General features: G+C 56.8%; 1 protein-coding gene and 2 long non-coding RNA genes across 4 annotated transcripts; 1 reads left to right on the top strand and 2 right to left on the bottom strand.

Annotated features, from left to right (window-relative positions):
• Positions 1 to 1087: 1087 nt before the first annotated feature.
• On the bottom strand, positions 1088 to 6411 carry LOC120759489 (uncharacterized). Its single transcript, XR_005703183.1, has 4 exons — positions 6276 to 6411; positions 4526 to 4864; positions 3029 to 3265; positions 1088 to 1385 (listed from the first exon to the last, which is right to left on the bottom strand). It is a non-coding gene; the product is annotated as an uncharacterized LOC120759489 (long non-coding RNA).
• Positions 3785 to 20572, top strand: MMD2 (monocyte to macrophage differentiation associated 2). The gene is made up of 7 exons (XM_040078789.2): positions 3785 to 3986; positions 15429 to 15510; positions 16147 to 16307; positions 16393 to 16467; positions 16749 to 16850; positions 17133 to 17202; positions 17636 to 20572. The coding sequence occupies exons 1-7, from the start codon at positions 3940 to 3942 to the stop codon at positions 17837 to 17839; spliced, it is 741 nt and encodes a 246-aa protein (XP_039934723.1). The 5' UTR covers positions 3785 to 3939; the 3' UTR covers positions 17840 to 20572.
• On the bottom strand, positions 8261 to 11829 carry LOC120759487 (uncharacterized). Of its 2 annotated transcripts, XR_005703182.2 has the most exons (4): positions 11645 to 11829; positions 10534 to 10629; positions 9323 to 10013; positions 8261 to 9183 (listed from the first exon to the last, which is right to left on the bottom strand). It is a non-coding gene; the product is annotated as an uncharacterized LOC120759487 (long non-coding RNA). The 2 variants fall into 2 exon arrangements; XR_005703181.2 differs by having other exon boundaries at positions 8261 to 10013.
• Positions 20573 to 21954: the final 1382 nt, after the last annotated feature.

Below are 21954 nucleotides of genomic sequence, written 5' to 3'. Positions count from 1 at the left end.
CCGGCTGGCCCGGACGCGTCCCCGCTGTCCCCAGGCGGAGCGCGGCCACCACGGTCCTGTCACGGTGCCCAGGCGGTGCCAGCCCCGCGCTGTTCCCGCCCGCCCCTGCCTCTGCAGTTCCGCTTCGTGCCACGGGATGTCCCCGAGGCTCAGCAGATGAGCGTGCGGGGCGCCCGGACTTGGGGAAAAGGGAAAAAAGAAAAAGTTGGGGCTGTTCAGGCTGGAGAAGGGAAAAATCGCGTGGAGACCTCAGAGCAGCCTTCGGTATCTCAAAGGGTTTGTAGGAGTAGGACAAGGAGTAATGGGTTCACATTGAAAGGGGAAATAGACGCACAGAAGGAATTCTTTACTGATGGTTGTGAGATATTGGAACAGGTTGCAGATGCTCCCCCAGCCCTGGCAGTGTTCAAAGCCAGGCTGAATTGAGCATCCTGGTCTAGTGAGTAACACAAATTGCAGGGGTGTGGGGGGGAACCAAAACAAAACCAACCAAACCAAACAAAAACCCCCACCAAAACCAACCAAACAAATCCCCAAAACAAATAAATAAATAAAGAACCCAAACAAAACCAACCAACCAAAAAAACAAACAAACCAACAAACAAAAAACCCAACAAAAACCCAAACCAAAACTCCCCCCCACAAAAAAACCCCCAACCCCCCAAAAACCACACACAACCCCCGCCCCCAACAACAACAACAACAAAACCCCAAAAAACCACCAAAAAACCCAACCCAGCCAGAACTGAAAAAGTGATTTCTGAAAATGGGATCAAAATCAAGGGATTAGTATGGAAAAGGGTAAATCTCACAAATATGAGCCACCAGGTGTTGGGTTTGTGCCTCTAGGGCCAGCTGGCTCCAGAGGGTTCATGAGTGATGCTCATGGAGCAGTGTGGAGTGACGGAGCCTCCCCCTCACCAGCCTGCCAGGCTAAAGGACCTCCTGCTGCTGGCATGGACCCCCCTCCAAATGGGTTAAACACAAGTGGCAGTGCCCCCGCTCCCTGCTGTCCTGTGTCCACCCTGCCATGCCCACCAGAGCCGGTCCTGTCCCCCACACTGCCCCCCACATTCACCTCTACACCTGCTGCCAGCACATCCACGTGTCCTGTAGCTCTTTCTACCCGTCCAAAGCTTATTTTCTCCCGGGGAGACTTTCCCTCCTGATGGCGGATTTTAATCTCAGTTTGTCTCTTTTTAGGCCTGTTGGCTCTGGCAGTTCCATGTCCCTCCCTGGGGAAATGGGGTCACAGGGTGTGAGAGCCCAACGCTGCCATCGCTGCAAGCTGTGGATGCTCACGCTGTTCGCTGCTGGCATCGTCACGGGACAGTGCACAGAGGTGTCTCCAGCTGTGAGAATCCAGCAGAGAATCACGGAATTTCCTGAGGTGGAACACACACACAAGGATCAGAGTCCAGCTCCTGGCTCTGCACAGACACCCCAACAATCCCACCCTGTGCCCGAGAGCGTTGTCCAAATGCTCCTGGAGCTCTGGGAGCCTTGGGGCTGTGACCAGTCCCTGGGGAGCCTGTTTAGTGCCTGACCACCCTCTGGGGGAAGAATTTTTCCCTGATATCCAAACTAAACTTCCCCAGACAGCTCCAGCTGTTCCCTTGGGTCATGACACAGGGCACCAGCGAGAAGAGATCAGAACAAAGGAAGAAAACATCCCTGGGCTTCATGAGCCATTCCTCATCTAAAGGAAAAATCTACAACCCTGTTTTGGTGGCATGAAAAAAACCCCAGCTGTATCCAGGGTACCCCAGAATATTGGAATTTCTCCTTAACACCCTCACAATTACTCAGATCTTTGCAAGGTGGGGAGCGCCTCAGGGATGGGAGAGGAAAGAAAAACAAGCTGGGCTCGTGGGCAGGGTGCATGGGGAGAGCTGCTGTGCAGGGAGGGCACACGTCCCAGTGGGGTACAGGAGGTGTGAGCGTGGACATCTCCACACCCCACCCTGGAGCAGCCCCTGTGGTTCCCCGTCTGCCGGGTTTGGAGGTATTGCTGGGGCTGGAGCCATTCCCCAGCACCATGCTCGAGGCTTTGGTTGCCATAACAACTGGATTCAGGCTTCAAAAATAGTAACTTATTTTTCATTCAATTTGCCTTTTGCCCTCTGAGATGGATCTATTTTGGGATGGATGTTTTGCTTCAGGTGTCCCTTGCCAGCACCCTCGGCTGTGGGCTTTGGGGATGGGGGTTATTTTGTTAGATGTGATTTATTGTCCTTTCTTCTTCCTCTCCTCTTCAGGCCCAGAGAACAGGTACAGCAGGGCACAAGAATCATGGCATAGGCTCTGCCAAAGCTCATCATCTGGGGGAAGAATTTTTTTAAAAAAATCTTCCCAGCTAAGTAGCAGAGCGTGGGAGAGGTTTTCAGAGATGATCTCACTCTGCATCTCAGCTTGGACCTGCCACTCTCAGCCAGAGCTTGGCTGTCCCAGATATCCTATTGTAAATGGGGTTTATTTTGTTGCCCCCGCACCTCCTGGATCCTGCTGCCACCAGCCTGGTCCCCACTGGTGTCTCCCATCCACAATGGGAACCGTGCAGGAAGACTGAACCTGCTGCTGGCTCCTGGGGTGCTTCTTGTGTGCCTTGGGGACACCCCACAACGCAGCTGCACCTGCAGCATCCCCTGAGGGACTGAGCTGCTTTTGGAAGGGGCTGCAGAGGGTACCAGGATTAATTCATGCCTTGAATTAAGGGATTCTTTCCTTTTTTTGGCTTTTGGAAGACCTATGTGCGCTCAACTCCCCATGGAAATGGCCACAGGAGCACAGCCCTTCTGTCAAGATGCCCTCAGCTGTTCTGCCTTCAGCACTGCCACAGCTCCAGCAAGGAGAGGTGCTGTTGGGGTGACCAAGGCTCTGCTCCTCTCCTTTCTTGTCCCTTATCTGCCGGCTTGAGGGTGCCTGCAGTCCCTGGCACAGGGAGGGCAAGGATGACGCCCACCTGCCCCCAGAGAAGCCCCCATCACCTCTTGAATCCCCTCCCTGGGCTGCCCAAGCTCAGCTGTACCTCGGGATGTCACCTCCTGTAGGAGCCTACTTGAGTGGCGTAGAGGAGGGAGAGATGAAGGCTTTAGGATGGAGATGGGCTGATTTGGGGTGTCCTTAATCCTTGCCTTGCTGTCTCGCTGCTTTGTCCCCTTCTCCCGAGCAGGGAGGGATGGTGGGGTGCTGGAGCTGTGCCCCCACCCAGGGGCACCATACAGCGACGGGGCTGAGGCAGAGCCACCCACCCCAGCCGAGGCTCCTGGAAAATAATGGGGAAAAAACAACAAAAAAGCCCCATTAAAACCAAATAAATAAAAGCAAAGCCAAACAAACCGGCTCCTTGGGGATGGCAGAGATGCCTCGGGGACCCTCGGGGGAACCCGGCCGCGGGCAGCGGGGCCGGGGGGAGCGGACCGACTGCCGGCACTCGGGGCTCTCCCCCTCCCCGATGCTTTAATCACATTTTCAATTCAAATCTGCTGCTATTTGATCCCCCGGGGGTGGCAGCGGGGAGGGTGGGGGATATTTTTAGCTGTGCTTAAAGCTGCCGGGGGGCGGAGGGAGATCGCGCAGGTTTGCTGTGGCCGGCAAGAGTTGGAAGGGATTCCCCCCCCCCCGACCCCCCTTTCTTTTTTCCCTCCTCCTCCTCCTCCTTGCACAGCCCAGGGCGGCAGCGGGGCTGGTTCCCCCCTGCCGGAGGTCGCCTTTGTTTTCCCCGTGTCGCTTCTCCCGAGCAGCCGAGGGGGCGGGAGGGGGCCGGGGCCGGGCCGGGCTGGGCTGGGCTGTGCCGGGCTGGGCTGGACCGGCCGCCCCTTCTCCTCCTCGGCCGGCGGATCTCGCCGAGTTGGTGCCGTTCCCCCGGGCGGCTCTGTCCCCCCGGCCCGGGGCTGAGCAGCAGCCGCCGCCCCCCGGGACCCCCATGGCACCGCCGCGATGTTCGTGTCCCGGCTCCTGGATTTCCAGAAGACGCGCTACGCCAGGTAAATCCCTCGGTGCGGCCGTCGCCGACCCCCGGTGCTCGCGGAGCCCCCGGACAGCCTCAACCTTTCCCCGGGTTCGGCTCCGCTGGGATGGAGCCCGAAAGGATCTTGGAAAGCTGCTGAGCGCCTCAGAGCAGGGGGAAAGTGCGGGCTGGGCTTTCGGCTACCTGCTTTTCTGCATCCTTAAAGGATTCTCAGCATCCTTGGGAGCCTTCGCTGCCTTTCGCTGGGTCTAACTTCCCCGCGGCTCTCCCGCTGCCGGGAGAACCCTTCCCTCTGCCTTCCCGAGAGAACGGACCCTAGCGCTGGCTCCGAACCCCCCCTGGAGGGTCCGGGGTGGTCCAGGGTCCCTCTGCACCCAGGTGAAACCCCCTCGGGGTGGCTCTCCCAGCTCGGACCCGCAGGCTCAACAGGGTTCCCATAGGGTGCACGGCTGCTGGATCCTTCTCTCCCTCCATGAAATCCCCAGGGAGGTTTTCCAGCAGGGGCCGGGAGTTGTTTTAAAAGCTCAGGTGTAGCAGGAAACCTGGCGGTGTTACCTGTGCGGGGGGAAACCTGAGGATTGCTGAGCACAGGTCAGAGGGCACTCGGCCACACGCGCGGCTGCGGGATCAGATGTGGCCTTTGGGAGGGAGCTGGCAGGTGACACGGGGACAGCGCAGCCCTCTGCTCCCTGGGTGGCCGGGACGAGTCAGACGGCACCGGGTGCTGTGCAGATGAGGAACGGGGGGCTCAGCTTTGCACCGAGGACAGGCTTTGCTCCCGGCTCGTTGGAACTCCGGTGGGGATGTTTTTCTGCCTGCGTTAAGGTCCCACGGGCTGGCGCAGCTCCTGGGGGCACTGAGCTCCGTGCTGCCACTTCCAGGCTCCCAGTGGTTCTGTTAGGGGCAGATACCAGAGAAAAAACTTGTGTGAAAAGAAGTGGTGATGGCGCTTCTCGCCTGCTCCAGGCAGGATGGTCCCTGAGGGATGTTTGTCTGGGCTGGGTAAGGAGACCATCCTCCCACCCCCTCCAGCCATCAGCTCCTTTCCTTCCAGGTGTCCCATGGGGAAAATCCATGCTTGCATCTCCAAAACTTGCTTGAAATGTGGCCACTTGCTCAAAGACCGTTTTGATGCTGTAGATGCCTCCTGATAACCCTTGCTTAGGGGAGAGGCAGGAGGCTCCCAGCAGATCTGTGCAATGTGCCTGGTACAAAACCTTGTGAAAATGGAGAATTCAAGACTTTTCCCACCCTCCCCTCTGTTGGTATGCAAAGGACAGAGCTGGGGGAAGTGGAGCTGAGCAAAGCTCTGTACTCTCAGAGCAGGAGGCAAACTATTCCTCTACCCCACGGCAGGGCTGCAGAGGCTCTTTGGGAACTGGGCAGCACATCAGGGGCTGCTCCACTGACATCAGTCTCCCCCAGCAGAGCCCATCTGCCAACCTGCTGCTGGATTAATCCTGAACCAGCACGCTCCAGCCTTGCTGTGGTCCTTTCTGGAGACAGCTTGTCAGCTGGGCTGAGGCGTTACAGAGAGCCTTGCAGGGCTGGTGCCCACACGCAGGGCACGGGAAGGGTCAGACCCACAGGGAATCCTCCAGCTCTCAGTGTGCCAGGGCTGGATGGGGAGCAGCAGGAGATGGGTGCTCCCTTGGCTTTCACCCCAAGAAAGTCACCAGCACGTGATGCTAACCCGGGGCTTCCTGTATCATCGCAGAGATCCTCTTAGCCCAGTGCTCAAAAATAACAGTGGGATAATCCCCGTCCCCCCCGCACTCCGTGCACACCAGCTCTGCTCTCCGTGGAAATACTCTGCTGGGGCATATCCCGAAAGAAACCCTAAAGCTGCTTCTTCCTTTGTGCCAGGGAGGCTCTTTCAGCTGAGCTCTGAGGTGGGAATTGGGGCGAGCAGAAGCCGGGGGACTCATGGTGGCACGTGTCCTTCAAGGCAGCAGAAGCATCTCAAATCCTGTGCTCAGCTTTCACTAGAGGAAAGATGTTGGGGTGCTGGAGCAGGTCCAGAGAAGGATAATGGAGCACGAGTCTGATAAGGAGCAGCTGAGGGAGCTGTGGGGGGCTCAGCCTGGAGAAAAGGAGGCTTGGGGTGACCTTCTCACTGACCACAACTCCCTGAGAGGAGGGGGCAGCCAGGTGGGGTCAGGCTCTGCTGCCAGGGAACAAGGGACAGGATAAGACAAAATGGGCTCAAGCTGCTCCAGGGGTGGATATTAGGAAAAACAGGCTGCCTAGGGAAGTGGCTGAATCACCATCCCTGGAAGTTTTCAAAAACACGTGGATGTGGCACCTGGGGATGTGGTTTCAGGGTGAGCAGGGCAGTGCTGGGCTGATGGTCGGACTCCGTCTTAGAGGTCTTGTCCAACCTTAACAATTCTATGATTCCATCTTGCAACATCTTTCCAGAGAACGTGGCCTTGCTTACGGTGTTCCTTGAAAAAAAAACAAAAGAAAAAAACAAAACAAAACAACAAAAAACAAAACAACAAAAACCAAAACAAAACAACAACAACAAAAAAACCCCACACCAAAAAAACCACCCCCCCCCCGCCAAAAAAAAAACAACAAAAAAACCCACAAAAAACACAACAAACAAACAAACCAGAGTTCTCCTCGTGGTGGAAAAGCCTGGAACAGGCTTCATTTTCCATGTCATTTTATCTAATTTTGAGCGAGGACCAAGAAGGGAGGAACTTGGCCATTGATACACGCACCAAAAGGAATAAATAAAACACAGCGTGGTGATGAAAGACCTGTTGTGCGAGAACAAAGAGACAAAAAGCAGTGATCAATGTGGGAACGTTCTGTGAACTGCCAGGAGAAAACTCAGGGCTGGAGGGGCACTAGATGGTCTCCAGACCCCTCCTGGCTGGGCTTTGGAGATGCAGAGCTGGGGCGGAGGGGAAGGAAGCGAAGGGAGGGGCTGTCACCGTGGTGGGAGCGGGGTGCCAGGCAGCGCCATTTGAGCACGCCCTGGTGATAAATGAGAAACTCGGTGGTTTCTGCTCTGCTCTGGGGCCCAGGAGGCTCCTCCATCACTGACACCGTGGGGAAATGGGGTTTCAAAGCACAGTCGCTTCAAGGCTTTCCCTGCCGCTCACGACCTGCGCCCTGACAAGAAATATCCATCTCCTGCCCGACGGGCCGAGTTCAACCACGACGCCAGCACAGCACAGAGTGCCAGCAGACGTGATTCCTCCTGCTTTAGCCAACCATCAGAGGGTTATTCCTCCACTCCTCCTCCCAGCTCGCCAAAACGGCGCTGGGTCCCTCCCAGACCACCAGATCAGACCAAGCTGCATCCTTATCACCGGGCTCATTGGTCAGGTTACACTGACCTGGTAACCAAACCCTCCTTGCACCTCACCGCCAACTTTGACCCCATTTTGGCCCAGTTTTACCTCAAACACGGTCTGGTCCTTCCTGCCCACGTAGCTGCCACAGAGCTGAGTATCTCCCTGTGGGGACACTGAATGCTTCCCAGACTTTGGCCATCCAGGGCTGTAATTGGAAGGAAATATGATTAATTGGGGAGCTGCTGTATCCGGCCAGCTCCAGCATCTCTGGAGCAGCAGTGGAGAGAGCTTTGCTGGGAGCTGCAGGGCACTGAATCATCCTCACACACTGATGGCAGCTCCTTTGATTTGTTTGTGTAAAAGGCTCTAAATCTCACTGTGTTTGCTTGGCTTGCCCTGCATGGAGCAACACAAAGAGGAGCAGATGGGAAAACTCACGTTGATGTCTCAGCCCAGCAGCGGGGGCCTCTGTGGGGGTCTCTCTCTGTAGGTGTGGGGTCCAGGCTTGTCCTCACCTCCCTGTGCCTGCAATGCAGGCATTGCCACCTCCTCACCAGCATGAGGGGATGGAGGTCTGAGCCATACACTTGCTCAACCCCAAATCCTCTGAATTTGGGGAAAGGCAGCTGGGAAGGCCTTCCTTGTTTCACCCTGCACCTGGAGTTATTGAGCAAGGAGGCACTCATCAGCTATTCCAGCACCTCTGGCCAAGGCAGGAAGAGGAGAACCAGCAGGAATAGGAGGAATAGGAAATGTTGGAATAGGAATGCTCAGAATCCAAACACAAAGAAACCAGTGCCAGGCTGACAGCCTGGACAGAGCAAGCACATTGGGAAGCCTCGTTCCCCTTTGCTTTGCCACGAAATCCTGAGCAGCCCTCGCCCGCTCCCACACACTCCAAGATGCTTCCCAAGAGCTCTGCTTCCCCCACAGCCCACGTGGGAAGAACCAGTGAGAAGGGAAATGCAAAAGGCGCTGCTCCAAGGGACAGGGAGGCCCCCAAAATGCCTGGGAAAACCAGGATCAGCTGATGTTACGGACCAATTCCATGCTGGTTGCTTTGTGGGGCCAGGTTGACTCAGATACCTTCTTAAAACGGCACCGGAAGGAGTCACCTCATGGAGCTCAGGGTGCATAATTGGAGCCAGGTGCTCAGGACAGGCTCAGGTGGGGACCACCACACTGAAGACGTGCATAAATGGACAAACCAAGCCCTGTGCCTCGTGTTTTTGGGGCAAGGATGGTCTCTTGGCTGCCTGGGAAACACATGATCTTTCCCCTCCTTCAGCTGGTGTTGGATATCAGCCTGATGTGATTCTTTGGCACAGTTTGCTGTGTCCAGCTTCACGAGGTAGCAGCCAACACAACCCATGGGAAATTCAAGCCAGTGCCCAGCACGGCAGGTCAGTGACTGTGAGAAATGGGGCTCTGCCAGGCTCGTCTCTCCTCCTCCTCCTCCCTTCCCACACCCCCAGCTCCACGGCCAGACAAAGCCATGCCAACAAGTACAACTCCCAAAGAAAGGAAGGGAAAAGAGCACAATTTATTCCAGTCCTTCACTCCTGAGGAGTGCCTGGCTGCAGCTGCACGAGGAGTTTTGTTGAGTCCCAGAGATGCTGCTGCCAGGGGAGGGATGCTCAGGGCTGGCTCTGAGAAAGGCAGAGGAGCCAAACACACAGATCAGGTCCCTCCAGGTGTGACAGACTCAACATTTTCATGCAGTGGGAGTCCAGGGCCTGATGGGCTCTCTGTGATAGCGCTGCAGCCTCTCACGATAACACGATACCACAGGTGTCGTGTTCCTGGTGCATGAGTCAGATACTCAACGCAGTGCTGACCTTCAGGAGAATTTGGAGTCCACTCTGAGCTCCTGCTTGGGTTTACAGCCCAGGTTTGCTGCTGCTGAGGAAAGGATTTTAGGCAGAAAGAGACCATCAGGTCAGGGCAATGCCTCCTCTCTGTGCTGAGCAGCACTGGCTGGCACAGCAGCATTAGACACAGCCCTGCTCTCTGTTGTAAGTAATACTAATGGAAATCTTACTGTCTGCATGCTTGGCTGGTGAAACACATGATTCTCCTTCCGTGCCTTCGCCGTCCAGAGGCATTTGCTGAATAATTTACAGATGTGATTTGTACTTGAGCAGCATCCGGGAATCCCAAGTGAGGCTGTGTCTCCCAGGCCGTGCTGTGAGATTTTATGAGCCTGGGACACAGTCACCTGCCCATGTATTTCACAGTCACAGCCAGGATTGGAGGCTGGGAAAGCTCCAACCCTCAAGCTATCCAAATCTTCTGCCAGCAGACCAGGATCCAGTGGTCACACTCACTCCTGCCCACCTCGGGCTGTTGAAGTTGAACAGGCAGAGCCAGATCAGGATTTATCCCACTAACTCCTTCCTCAAGGCAAGGCAGCAAGGAACATGCCCAACAGCTTTCCAAACAAGAAATTAATGAATAACAGAGGATTTGCAGTTCTGGAAACAGACCTTCCAACATTCACAAAGCACCTGGGACATCAGAGTCATTTTGTGACTAATCAGCTGTTGTTGGATGTCTCATGGGTACCAAACGAAACAAGAACTCCCAGCTCAGAAAGTAATTTGGGAAACACTCACCAACCCCATCTGTTGTGAATAAACAAACAGCTCTGCTGTGGTTGCAGGGTCACAAATTGCCTTGGAAGAGTTAGAGATGCCATCTACATAGAGAGCTGGGGAGAAAAATAAATACCCCTGCCCACAGGAAGGGAATGTCAATGTTAGCACCCTTCTGGGAATTACTGCTGAGTTTCCACCGCCAGCCAAGCCCTGCTGGGTGCATATGGGCTCTGGTGGGCGCAGAGGTCGTCAGTGCCTGCACCCAGCCTGGCTTGGAGCCTCCCGTGCCTGTCCCTGCCAGGATGAGGAGCAGGACAGGAATTGTGCCTGCCCTTGGTATGCTCAGGGAAGAGCAGCACATTCCCTCCTGCACCCTCTGAGGCTGCAGGATGTGTTCTGCCTCCTCTGGCCCTTCTCAGGGAGATCAGTGCCTGTGGCTCAGAGCCAGGTACAACACGGACCTGTCTGAGCACAGGGTCCCTGGCTGGGGGCATCTCGAAGCCAGCAGCAGCAGCTGCTCGCCGTTTCTCAGGGCGTGCAGGGTGTGCAGTGCCAGGGGAAGGTCCACAGCCAGCCCAGGGTGCTGGTACACCTCAGAGCGCTGGGAATGAGCACTCTGCGATGGGAGGAACGAGGGGATGGAGGATGCTCCCACCTGCTGCCCGATTTGGCTCGCTCTGTGGAAGCACAGCTTGCAGCAGGCGAATCTGGGAGGGTTACTCCAGAAATCTGGTGATCTGCTAATTTACCCCTGGGAAAGGTAGGGAAATGCTGGCTTAGGTGAAAAGCCTTCCATTTCCCGCTCCCTACCCAAGCTGCCAGCCCCTCGTGCTAGGCAGCGTGACAAAAGAAAACACTGCCTTGTCCTGCTCCATCAGCCCTCCTGCCCCTCTGGATGGGCTGGAGTCCCAAGAGGGGCCCGTGGACAGTCCTGCCCCATCTCCCCTGGCCCCAGGAGCTGACCCCCAAGCAGGCACAGCTCAGCTCTGCAAAGCAGGAGCTCCATATGTGCGCGTGGGAGCGTGCAGGCGCCGAGGAACGGGCGTGGAAGGGAGGCTGCAGCTCCCAGCAGGTGCCACAGCCACGCACGTGCCCGTGTGGGCGGCTCTGCAGATGGCAGTGCCCGGCAGCGCCGGCCTTGGCGCCTCTGCTTCCCAGTGGCAAACGTTCCCGTGCCCACGGGGAGGAAGGAAAAGCAGGATTTCGCAAGGGCTGGATGAAGGGGTGAAGCCTGGGGGATCTCCTGGGCTCAGGGCGGGCCGTGGGTATTTCCTCGTGGTCCTGCCTCTTGTGAACGCTGTGGCTGTGTGCCGTACACAAACGGCCGCCAGGCTCCACGCCAGCACGCACAACTCCCCAGGACTGCGCTAATTCCAAACCACAGAGCAGCTCAAGGGATTGAAGCCTCTTACCAGGGATGCAGCTGGAGCATTACCAGATTCCAGATCAGAGGCAGAGCCCTTGCCAAGCCCCAGCTTACGGGGATGCCACCACAGCAGCTCCCACGTGAGCGCGAGCCCCAGGACCAGGTCCTGACATCTGTGCTGGGCGTGCAGCCTCGGGGCTAGCAGAGCAAACCCAGGCCGTGATTTGAGGGGCCAGAGGCAAACCTGCCCTGCAGGGACACATCTGCTCCACCACTGACACCTCAGGCATCACAACACTTGTTCTCCCAAGGGACAGCCCCAGCAGGACTTATCACCACTGCTCATCAACACCCACCAAATTCTTCCTCTCTGACCACCACCAGGATCTCCCTCTGTTACCTTAGAAGTGGCTGTGACATCCAAGAGGAAAGAGAAATCATCTCCCTTTGCAGCCAGATCCCAAGAACTGCCCAGCAGGGAACACAGCTTGGAAAAGCCCCAGCTCCTTGGGCAGGAGGGGGGATGCACAACAAATCCATCTCCACGGGCTTTAAGCCAACTCCTGAGCAAGCCCAGCCCTTTCATAAGCCATTTGCAGGTGAAACCTGGAGAGGTGAGGTGCTCTGGGGAGATTTGTATCACCTGGGATAACCTTGGACTTGCTGACTGCTCCTTTGTCCCCGTGGCACCCGGCCCACAGGCACACAGACACATGCACAGCCTGATTTATGGCAGGGCTGGGGAGGACAGGTGTTGGACCAGCTCTTTCCAAGGTCAGAAGCCCAGCTGACACCTCCCCATCCACATCTGAGTGGTGATTTTACACCCTCCTCACATTGGGTCTCTTTCTGGGCTGTTCCCCTCACGTGTGCAGGGCACAGCTTTCCTGGAAGTGTCCCATGGCTCTGCTTGTGTGAGTGTGTGGTGACCATGGAGTGACTGATTCAGGCTCTCTTGGTGCCCTTGGGAGAGCTCAGATGGTCCCACATGAGTCCTCCTGAGGAATAATGTAACTAAATCCCTTTCTTACCTTCTCCCCACTCCGGCAAAGCAAGAGCCAGGCAGATCTGCATGATTTTTGAGGCTGGGATTTTGTTCTTGGATAAAACTCTTTTAAAAACCCAGTAAAACCCCCTAAAGCTATATTAAAAAAAGCCCCAACCCAAGAGAGTGGGAGAAAGAGCAGGAGAAAGGAACAGGCCTGGGAAGCCAGCTCTGCACTTTGCCCCGGCGCCCAGCGACAAGAGGCTCTTTGTTTCCCTGGCCAGAGCCTGCTGTACTGGCCCTTTTCAGGCTCCCTCCCCGGGAAAGGAGCCAGGGGGAAGCAGGCACAAGCAGGGCAGGCAAAAACCTTGGGGCTGCTGTGAATAACCCCTGGTCAGACCCTCAGCAGCTCTCCCTCTCCATACAGCCGGTTGTAGGGAGTCTGCCAGGAACAGCAGCGGCAGGAGAAGGTGCCCGGGAACCCTCTGGCTCCCTGCTTCCCACACACCATCCCTGGAAATGAACGTGCTCCTGTTCCTGCTGTGCAGGAGTCTCTGAACTTCTCCATGTCTTTTGGAGTTTGCCATCCTGAAGCACCTGCTGGACTGCACTGGAGCACCCAGTGGTGTGTAAACACCTGCTGGACCCAAGAATCACAAGTGCTCTTTCCAAGTGTTTCCGTCTGTCTGTCCCCGCTGGAGCTGTGGTTTGAGGCTGGTTCTGCACTCTGGAACTGTCTGCAGGCTGGGAATGCTGCAGGGCTCCCCGTGCCCTGCCCTACATCCGTGCCAGTGTGCACGGGGAGGACACGAGCTGCTCCATACAATCCCAGGAGCGCAGGGGAGGAAATTCCCTCTGCACCCCTGGGAAATACGATTCAGCCAGGGGCTTATCCTGCCTTGCCAGGAGATGTGCAAACTCCAGCTGCTCCCATTTCTACGGAGGACTACAGAAACGTGCCAAATTAGCCTCAAAACACAATGCAGGTCCCAGAAGTGGGGCCCAGGCTGGCCCAGCACTGTGCAGCCAGGTGCCACACCCGTGATGCTCCATTTCCCATCATCCACAGGATGATGCTCACTAGAAAGCAGGGCAGGAAAATAAGAGCAATCTATCCCCTGGACAAAAAAAAACCAACAAAAAGTTCCTCCTCAAGGCTGTTGTCCCTTTGGGAAAAGCAGGAATTTGTGATGTCCCACACCAGCACGGCTCTGGGCTTCAGGAACATAAATACCCTTCAAGCTCGTTACGTGGGGGTGGCTTGGGTGGTCCTTCCCGGCTTCCCTACCCCTGTAGCAGAGCTAGGGAGGATATCTGCACCCCAGGGACACCTTCCCAAAGGGTCTGGGTGCCCCCCAGCCCTGGGGAGGGGGCTCTGGGATCGGTTCCGTGTTGCTGCTCTGAACAGCCCCAGCCGGAGCAGAGATGGAGCAGGCTTTGTTAAAATCAATAAATTCAAGGAAAAGGCCTTGAACGTGTTTCCTCAGCAACTGTGACGTCACGTGGACGTCTGGCCTCCCCTTCTTCCCCCCGCCTCCTCCTTATTATTAAAAGGGAAAATAAAGGGAAGCAGACAGTGAAGGGGAGCTGGGGACAGTCTCCTGGCAACGCTGGGGACAGTAACGTCCTCCTGCCAGGGGGACATGGCTCCAGCACAGGCAGCCCTGCCAGGCCCTGTGGCGGGAGTGGCAGGATGAGGAGGGCATCCCTGGTGTCCCTGGGGTGGAGGTGACACTGCTCTGGCCACAGCCATGACCCCAGGGATGCCCAGATTCTTCCCAGCCCTGCTGAGCCCCAATCCACCCCGTGTGATTCCCCGGTGAGCAGAGCAGTGGGAGCTTGGCCCCTGCATTCCCCCTCTTAATTCCAGACATTTTTTGGTGATGAGGACCGTGAATGTTGTCCCACAGGGCCAGGGTCTGGCAGGAGGCACGGCAGGGCAGGGGCTGGGGGCAGGGCCCCTCTCTGGGTCATCACTCTCACCTGCTGGGGTGCCCCTCACCCCGCTGGGGCCACACAATTCCCCCCACACCAAATCCTCATCATCTGAGCCATTTAATCCATCCTGGCTCAGTTTTAACATCCAACAGCCAGTGGCTCAGGCAGGAGAGGGCAGACGAGTCCACACAGCATGGGTGGCTTGGGGACAGGGAGAGGGGACTTCTCCTGACTTTCCAAGCATCCCGGATTGGGGCATCACCCTGTGTCCAGCAGCAAGGTCTCACCAGCCCCTGAGCCCCTTTGCCGGGCACAACTCAGCTGTGAAACGCCGCAGATGGTGCCGGAGCTGGGGGCAAACAGGGTCACAAAGCAATTAGCCCAGGTCCTAACGAGCAGCCCCAGCGGCGCCCGCTCGGCTCGGCCATCCTGACCCGAGCCACAGCAGGAAAAGTCCTAAAAACCCTGATTTTCAGCAGAGGGAAGGAACCCTCTCCATTTCCCTGCCTCTCTTCCCTTTCCCAGCCTCCACCGCTGTCTCCTGCCAGAAGAGGGTAGTGAAAGAGGCTCTGCTCTGTTATTCCCAGCTGCACGTTTAATTTGTTGTTACATACCCGGCAAGGGAGTGACACTTCTTTATCGCTGTGCGCTGGTCCAGCAGGGGAAATCGATACATTCCCGTGAATGCCCAGAGCAGGCTGATGCCTCCTAAGCCTAAGAGAAACAGAAATAAAGATGCAGGTTTCCAAGGGAGGGCAGTAGGCTTTCCCCCACAGCAACCTGCGTTGGGATGTGCAACCCTGGGGGTAGATGCAGGTGGCACCCAGAAACCGAAGGTGTTGCAGGGATACCCTTTTTGGAGCTGGGGGTGCTGCTGTGACACCAAGGTGCCACCCCTGCATGGGTTGGGGTCCCACAGGTCTGCCCATTACCTTTTGTTCCCTCTTTGTTGCTGGGGCTCTTCCCACTTCTGCCCGCAGCAACTGGCAGAGCTGGCTCCTGCCTTCTGCTCTCCAAGCAACAGCAGCTCCCAGGAGCTGCTTCAGCCTGAGCCACGGCTGAGCAAAACCTGGGGACCTGGCACCTGGGGACGGCCAGAGAGACACGCTGCGCTCTGGGGTCACTCCTGCAGGGCAGCCGGAGCAAAGCTGAGCCCTGGTAGGGCTGCAGGCTGGGGCTGGCCCTGTGCAGACCCCTACAAGAAGGGTTTTGCTCCCTCCCTGTCCCCTGAGTGTGTTTCTCTCCCTGCTTCTCGCTGCAGGTTCATGAATCACCGCGTCCCGTCCAACTGCAGGTACCAGCCCACGGAATATGAGCACGCAGCCAACTGTGCCACCCATGCTGTGAGTCCCTGTCCCTGGGTGAGGGAGGACGGTGCTCATCTCTCTGGGGATCCACTGAGGAACCTCAAAGGACGCCTAAAAATGTCTGTGTTCAGCCCTGGAGCAGTTGCTGAGAGTCTGAGGGCTGTGCTGAGGCAGACCTGCTCCATGGGCTCCGGGGGACTGGGATGTTCTTCCTCCTCCAGCCCTGGGAAGCTGATATGCATCTCCCTTGCTCTCACCCACTGTGGCCCCATGTCCCTGGGGAAGCTGGCTGTGGGCTTGGTGGGGCAGGAGCATTTTCAAATCTCTGGGAAAAGGGATTGTTTTACAGCAAGAACAGTGACAGGTGCCCATGGGGCTGGGAGGGACCTCTCCCCCCATCAGGATTTCTTTTGGGAGCTGACAGTTCCCATTCCGAGTCCTGGGAGATGACTCAGAGACAGCCATCCTCCCTGCGCCTTCCTCCTCCTCCTCCCTACCTTCTGGACAAACTATTTTGGAGCTGCACCACGCAGGGAGGGACCCTGCCTGCCCCTTTTGGGTGGTAGCTTTGACCAGAAGCTAAAGAAACACCCAAAAGGAAAAGTGGAGGTGCTATTGTAGCTGCTCAATGGAAATGCAGAGAGCCAACAGCGGGTTTGCTTCCCCTTCCAGTTCTGGATCCTGCCCAGCATCCTCGGCAGCTCCATCCTCTACATCCTCTCTGATGACCAGTGGGAAACCATCTCAGCCTGGATCTATGGCTTTGGCCTCTCCAGCCTCTTCATTGTCTCCACCATCTTCCACACCATCTCCTGGAAGAAGAGGCATCTCAGGTACCACCCCTGGCTGCTCAGGGCTTGGGGAGGGGGAGAGGGTGCCGCTGGCCCCAGTGCTGTGACCCGTCTGTCCGTCCTGCAGGACCGTGGAGCACTGCCTGCACATGTTTGACAGGATGGTGATCTACTTCTTCATCGCCGCGTCCTACGCTCCCTGGTGAGTTGCTGCTGGCTGGGGGCCTTCACCTGGCCATGCTGAAGGGGGAAAAAATTCATCCTGGTTCCAATAAATAGAGTTTCCCTCTCTGGCTCTGCTTCTTCTTGAAGCCGTACCTCACCCCTTTCCACAAAACCTTCACATCCTGTAGAGTTCAACCTCTTGAAGTTGAAGTTACAGGTTGGGAAGATCCTTTGGTGGGACAGCCAAGGGGGTGAGGGGGTGAGCCCAGCCCGGGGCGCTGCCCTACACCCCGCTCACCACAGCCCTGGGTCTCGCAGGTTGAACCTGAGGGAGCTGGGTCCCTGGGCCTCCCACATGCGCTGGATCATCTGGATCATGGCATCCATCGGCACCGTCTACGTTTTCTTCTTCCATGAGCGGTGAGTGCCTGCCGCCGGCCCCGAGCTTGGGGGTGTGGGGACCCGGGACACGGAGCAGGGACGTGCTGCCATGAGTGGCTTCCTCCACGTGGTGGCACCAAATAAAAAGCCAAAGGCCCCAGATGTCACCCCTGATGTCCCAAGTGCCGGGTCCCAAGGCAGTGAGGACGCGGGACCTGCTGTGATGGCACTGCCGCCCCTCTCCCTGCAGCACCGCTGTGGAAATTACAGATGTAAACCTCCCTCTGTCCCTGCTCCAAGCTGCCTCTCTGTGTGTCGCAGGTACAAGCTGGTGGAGCTGGTGTGCTACGTCATCATGGGCTTCTTCCCCGCCTTGGTCATCCTCTCCATGGTAAGCCCCTGGTGGGAAGCGCTTGGGCTCAGCGTGAGGGACGAATCCCAGGAGGGATCTGAAAACCTGGAAGAGTTTGTCTGCGGTGGGTTGGTGCAGTCTCCAGGCTGTGTGAGGGATAAAGCCGCCCCGATACGATGTGGGATGCAGGAGCTTTGGGTGCCCAGCAGGCACCAGATCTCCTGCCTGGGCTCTGCTGTTTGGAAGTTGTAGGACCACAGAATCATCTGTGAGCTGGCTTGGAAGGGACCTCAAAGATCATCCAGTCTCATTTCTCCTGGGGCTGCTGGGTCCCTGCTGTCTTGCTGGAGAGGAGGGGGCAGCAGAAGGCACAGAAGTCCAGAGCTGCAGCTGGACAACGCTTCTGGTCTCAGTGGGGCGGTGGGGAGAGGGCCAAGGCCCCTTGGCCTCACAGAGCATTTCCTGCTCCCAGCCCAACAGGGACGGCCTCCTGGAGCTGGTGGCCGGTGGCTTCTTCTACTGCCTGGGCATGGTGTTCTTCAAGAGCGACGGCCGCATCCCCTTCGCCCACGCCATCTGGCACCTCTTCGTGGCCACAGGAGCTGGCATCCACTACTATGCCATCTGGAGGTACCTCTACCGGCCCGGGGCGCTGGACACCAAAACCTCCCGGTAGAAGCCTTAAAGACGTCGTTTGTGCCACCCGGCCCGTGGGGACACGGAGGGCAGCGGGGACACAGCCTGCACCCTGGGCTGACCCCAAACCACCCCCTCGCCCCACGGACAGCGGCTGTCGGTGCCCTTCCCATGCAAACAGGAGAGCCCGGAGGTGGATTTTAAATATTTAATGTTTTTAACCTTGGGAATTTTTTTAGGCGAAGGTTTCAGAACACAGCGACTGACTGGGCTGTGGGTGATAGGGGAGTGACCACTCTCTGGGAGCTTCGCTCACTCACCTGGTCTTGAGCTTCCCACGGGACTGGGAACCTTGGCCCCACATGGCCCTGGCTGTGACACCCTGGGTTTGGCTACTGGAGCCCTTAGCGTGTGCTGCTGGGGGGACTGGAGGAGCCAGGAGGAGGGGAGAGGCCCAGTGGTGGAGAGGGATGTGGTGATGCCCCTGCGCCACCTGGACTGGCTCCTAAATCGTCCTAAGTCCTGTCAGCATTAACAGCTCCATCCCAAGTCCTTGAGGGGATGGTCCGTACTCAACGAGCCTTACAAGAGATTGAAACTTGAATCTCTTCCAGGGCATCCCAGTCCCTGAGCACTGGGAAACCCTTTCTCTAAGCCAATGTTAAGTGCACAACTCAGTACATCCCTGGGATCCCCTGTGGACGTTTTCTCCCTGAGTGCTTGGTTTTCCCCTCCAGCCTCGGTGCCAGCGGCAGCCTGAGGCACAGCCCTGCTCCCAGGCCCTGCTGCACATGTGCCTTCAGCAGGGAGCAGAGCTGGGATCCTGCTCCTGGCCTCTCCCTGGCTGGGGTCAGCCCATCCACTTCAGGGGATTCCCTTTCTCCTCGAGGGAGGGAAGTGAACCTCCTTGGACTGGGATCACGGGGCTAGCTGCCTTCTCTGCTCTCATTTGATGAACCTATTGTTCACCAGATTTAATTCCGCTTTTGGAAAGATTTCTGGCATTTCCAGGGTTGCTGCAGGGCAGGAATGCATCCACACGAAGCTTAGATGTGAACTGCAATGGATAGATCCCAGTGACGCTCAGTTTTTAAATGCCTAACCCTGGCCACACAGTGCTAACACATGGAACATCCATCCAGCTGCTGGGAGCAGCAGAATGGGAAAACCACACCTGATCCTGCTCCCCAAACACCCTGGCAGAGCTGCTGGAGCCAGGAGGGTGTGGTGTGTGCTGGGCTGTGCCTGCACCGTCCCCATCAGCCCCCAAAAGAATCAATTATCCATCACCTCTTTGGCCTTTGACTGACCACAGCTGCAGCCTCTGGCACAATGTGGCAAGTGCAGGAGATTTACGGCCACCATCCCACACCTCCTGCTTCTCCAGCGGCATTCCAGGGAGCTGAGCAGAGCTCAGGGGCCCCCAGCCTGTGGCACCCCGGGCCTGGCTCTCCAGAACTGTGCAAATTACCAAAGAGGAAGCATCTGCATACTCACCCCCTCCTGATGTGGTGGCTGCGGTTGCCAGGCTGGCAAAGATATCTGGTGTGTTTTCACTTCCATAGGCAGAAGTTTCCTGTAAAAGGTTCTGGGAGCTGTACCCAGCACCCCCACCTGGCACAGGGCTGCTGGGGATCTGTGCACAGGGCACCCAAAGCAACCTTTGGGCTGGCACTGCCCTTGGGGTGGTCTTAGGGATGGGGGTGAACGAGCTGGTGTGAGCCCAGGCTCTGCTGCTGCCTCTGCCCAGCCCTGGCCCTGCCACCTCCTTTGGATGGAGAGGTGGAGAAGGATGAGCTGTGAGTCACCAGCAGCTGATGGAGCATATCTGGGGTTGGAATGGCAGGATACAGAGGTCCCGGAGTGGGAGATGCCATATTTTCTGTCATTACCCTTCTCTGTGCCTCTGTTTCCCCGTCTGTAAAATGGGGGTGAAGACCCTGACCTACCTCACAGGGCTCATGTGAGGACCCTGTGAAGCACTGGGAGGGCAGCCAGAGCTTCACAAAAACCTGCTCTGGATTTCACTGAGTCTGGGGGAGCAGGTCCCAGAGCCAACGTGGGGCACGGTGACAACTTTGGCTTAGCGTGCCTGGCTCCCGTCCCCCTCTGTCACCAAATCCCACAGGGAACCGCCCCAGGCTCAGCCCGTGCAAACAGCAATCCCAGCCATGGGCAGACATCCCCTGGCAGGGGCTGAGGATGCCCGGGCACCACCACTGTGTTTTGCCTGTAGGCTTCATCCCAAGGGATTTGCCTCGGAAACTGTTTTTCTATTGAGGTCTTTTGGCCCTGAATCTGTCCCGAGGGCTCCTGAGGCACAGGGAGGTGCCAGAGGGATTTTTCTGAGGCTGCTTCATCTCTGTCTCCTGTTGAAAACCCAGGGCAGGACAGATGCTCGGTTAGGAACATCCCCAGCCTGCCTCCAGCCCGGATTTGCAGAGTGGGATTCTCTGTAACTGAGAGGCTGCTCCCCCTCTTCTCTTGCTCCTAAATCCTCCCCTGGCCAAGCATGGGGGACACAGAGCGAGTTATCGGATTGTCCTCCTATTTTATACTAATTTTACATGACTTGTAACATTCAGGGTGTTTGTGGAGGAGGGCTCGAGGGATCTTTTTAGCATCTCATGTTTTTCACCATCCATCCTTGTTCAATCAGTATTTTATATTTAACACAGTATTGGGTCAAATACAAACAAACGTAAGGAAGATAACGCTAGTGGATATTTGTTTCCTGTGGAGTAGGATCGAAATAAAAACTCAAGATACCTCACTCTTGCCTGCTTGTTCAATCACAATTAGTTCCCCCGCAGCATGTGGAAATAAACTCATTTTCTCTCTGACTCATCCCGCGTGGCTTCGCCCCGGTGAGGAGAGGAGCCACTCAGCCAACTGCAGGGCGCTGAGCACTGACTCACCTTGGTGCAGGGATGGCATTGCCGGCTGCTGAACAAACAAACAAACAAACAAATAAACAAATCAGTGGGTTTGCTGACAGCGCCCCTGTGCCCAGAGATGCTGGCTGAAAGACTCAACACCTCACCACAGCAGCTTCAGCACAGAGCCCTCCACGCCTGCTCAGCCCTGCCACTTCTCCTCCGCGGCTGAGTCAGAAGTCGAGGTGTGGAGCCCCAGGGCTGGCACTGCAGGGGATGAAGGATGCCAGAGCCACGGAGGAGGAGAAAACCTGTGGCAGACTGGGCTGAGGGTAAGCACAGCTCACTGCTGACCCCACAGGGGACACCCACCATCACCCAGCAGCTCCCACCAGCCTCTCCCGTGGGCACCGGCTCCTCTTGGAGGGGGAGAATTTGTCCCCGTGCTGGAGCTGCCTGCCCTGGCCTCTGCGCATCCATTGTCTGCCCTCTCTGCCATAATTACACAGGGCTGAATTCCCCCCAGGCTGCCATGCTCAGCGGCTTTCCCAGAAAGCCAGGGAAGGTTCCCTGCTTCCAGGGGCAGCTGAACTCACCCTGAAACCTGACCCACAACTTCCACCTTGCCCATCATTTCTTTGCTGCTGGCAATTGGGCTGGACTGGGAGGGCTCCTGACTTCGCTTTGCTTTGGTGCTGTCGTTCCCCGAGGGTGTCTGGGTGGCAGAATTGCTTCCCCACCCAGAGCAGCCCTGGACTGGGAAACACCCCTTTACAGAAAGGAGACGTTTTCACCAAGGGAAGCAGAGCACTGGTGTCCATCTCAAACAGCTGCCCTGTGCAGTAATGATCCATCCCTGACTCCTTTCAGGAACCAGCCTGTGTGCAGCCTCAGCAGTGTCCAGGTCCGCTCTGGAGCTGGTTTGATGAAACCTGTTTGACCAAAGCCAGCCTGTGCAGCTGAGGCGCTGCTGCCTGCAGAGCCCCGCCTGGCTCGCTCCTGGCATTTTCATAGAATCCTAGAAAGACTTGGTTGGAAGGAACCTTAAAGCTCATCTTGTTCCAACCCTTGCCATGGGCAAGGACACCTTCCTCTAGACCAAGCTGATCAAAGCCACCTCCAACCCAGCCTGGAACACTTCCAGGGTTGGGGCAGCCACAGCTTCTCTGGGAAACCTGTTCCAGGGCCTCACCACCCTCACAGGGAAGAATTTATTCCCAATACTCCATCTAACCCTGCCCTCTGTCAGCGGGAATCCGTTCCCCCTTGTCCTGTCACT

Source organism: Hirundo rustica, chromosome 15 (genome assembly GCF_015227805.2).
Source record: "Hirundo rustica isolate bHirRus1 chromosome 15, bHirRus1.pri.v3, whole genome shotgun sequence".
NCBI classification, from domain to species: Eukaryota; Metazoa; Chordata; class Aves; order Passeriformes; family Hirundinidae; genus Hirundo; species Hirundo rustica.
Note: the sequence above shows the minus strand (reverse complement) of the source record. Positions and strands in the feature narration are given on the sequence as shown.

What these genes read in the sequence shown, in the direction of transcription:
- MMD2 (XM_040078789.2), top strand. Translation starts at nt 3,940, where the DNA reads ATGTTCGTGTCCCGGCTCCTGGATTTCCAGAAGACGCGCTACGCCAG. An exon ending in TGGAAGAAGAGGCATCTCAG is followed by an intron (nt 16,308 to 16,392) that starts GTACCACCCCTG and finishes TCCGTCCTGCAG; the next exon opens with GACCGTGGAGCACTGCCTGC. An exon ending in GCCGCGTCCTACGCTCCCTG is followed by an intron (nt 16,468 to 16,748) that starts GTGAGTTGCTGC and finishes TGGGTCTCGCAG; the next exon opens with GTTGAACCTGAGGGAGCTGG.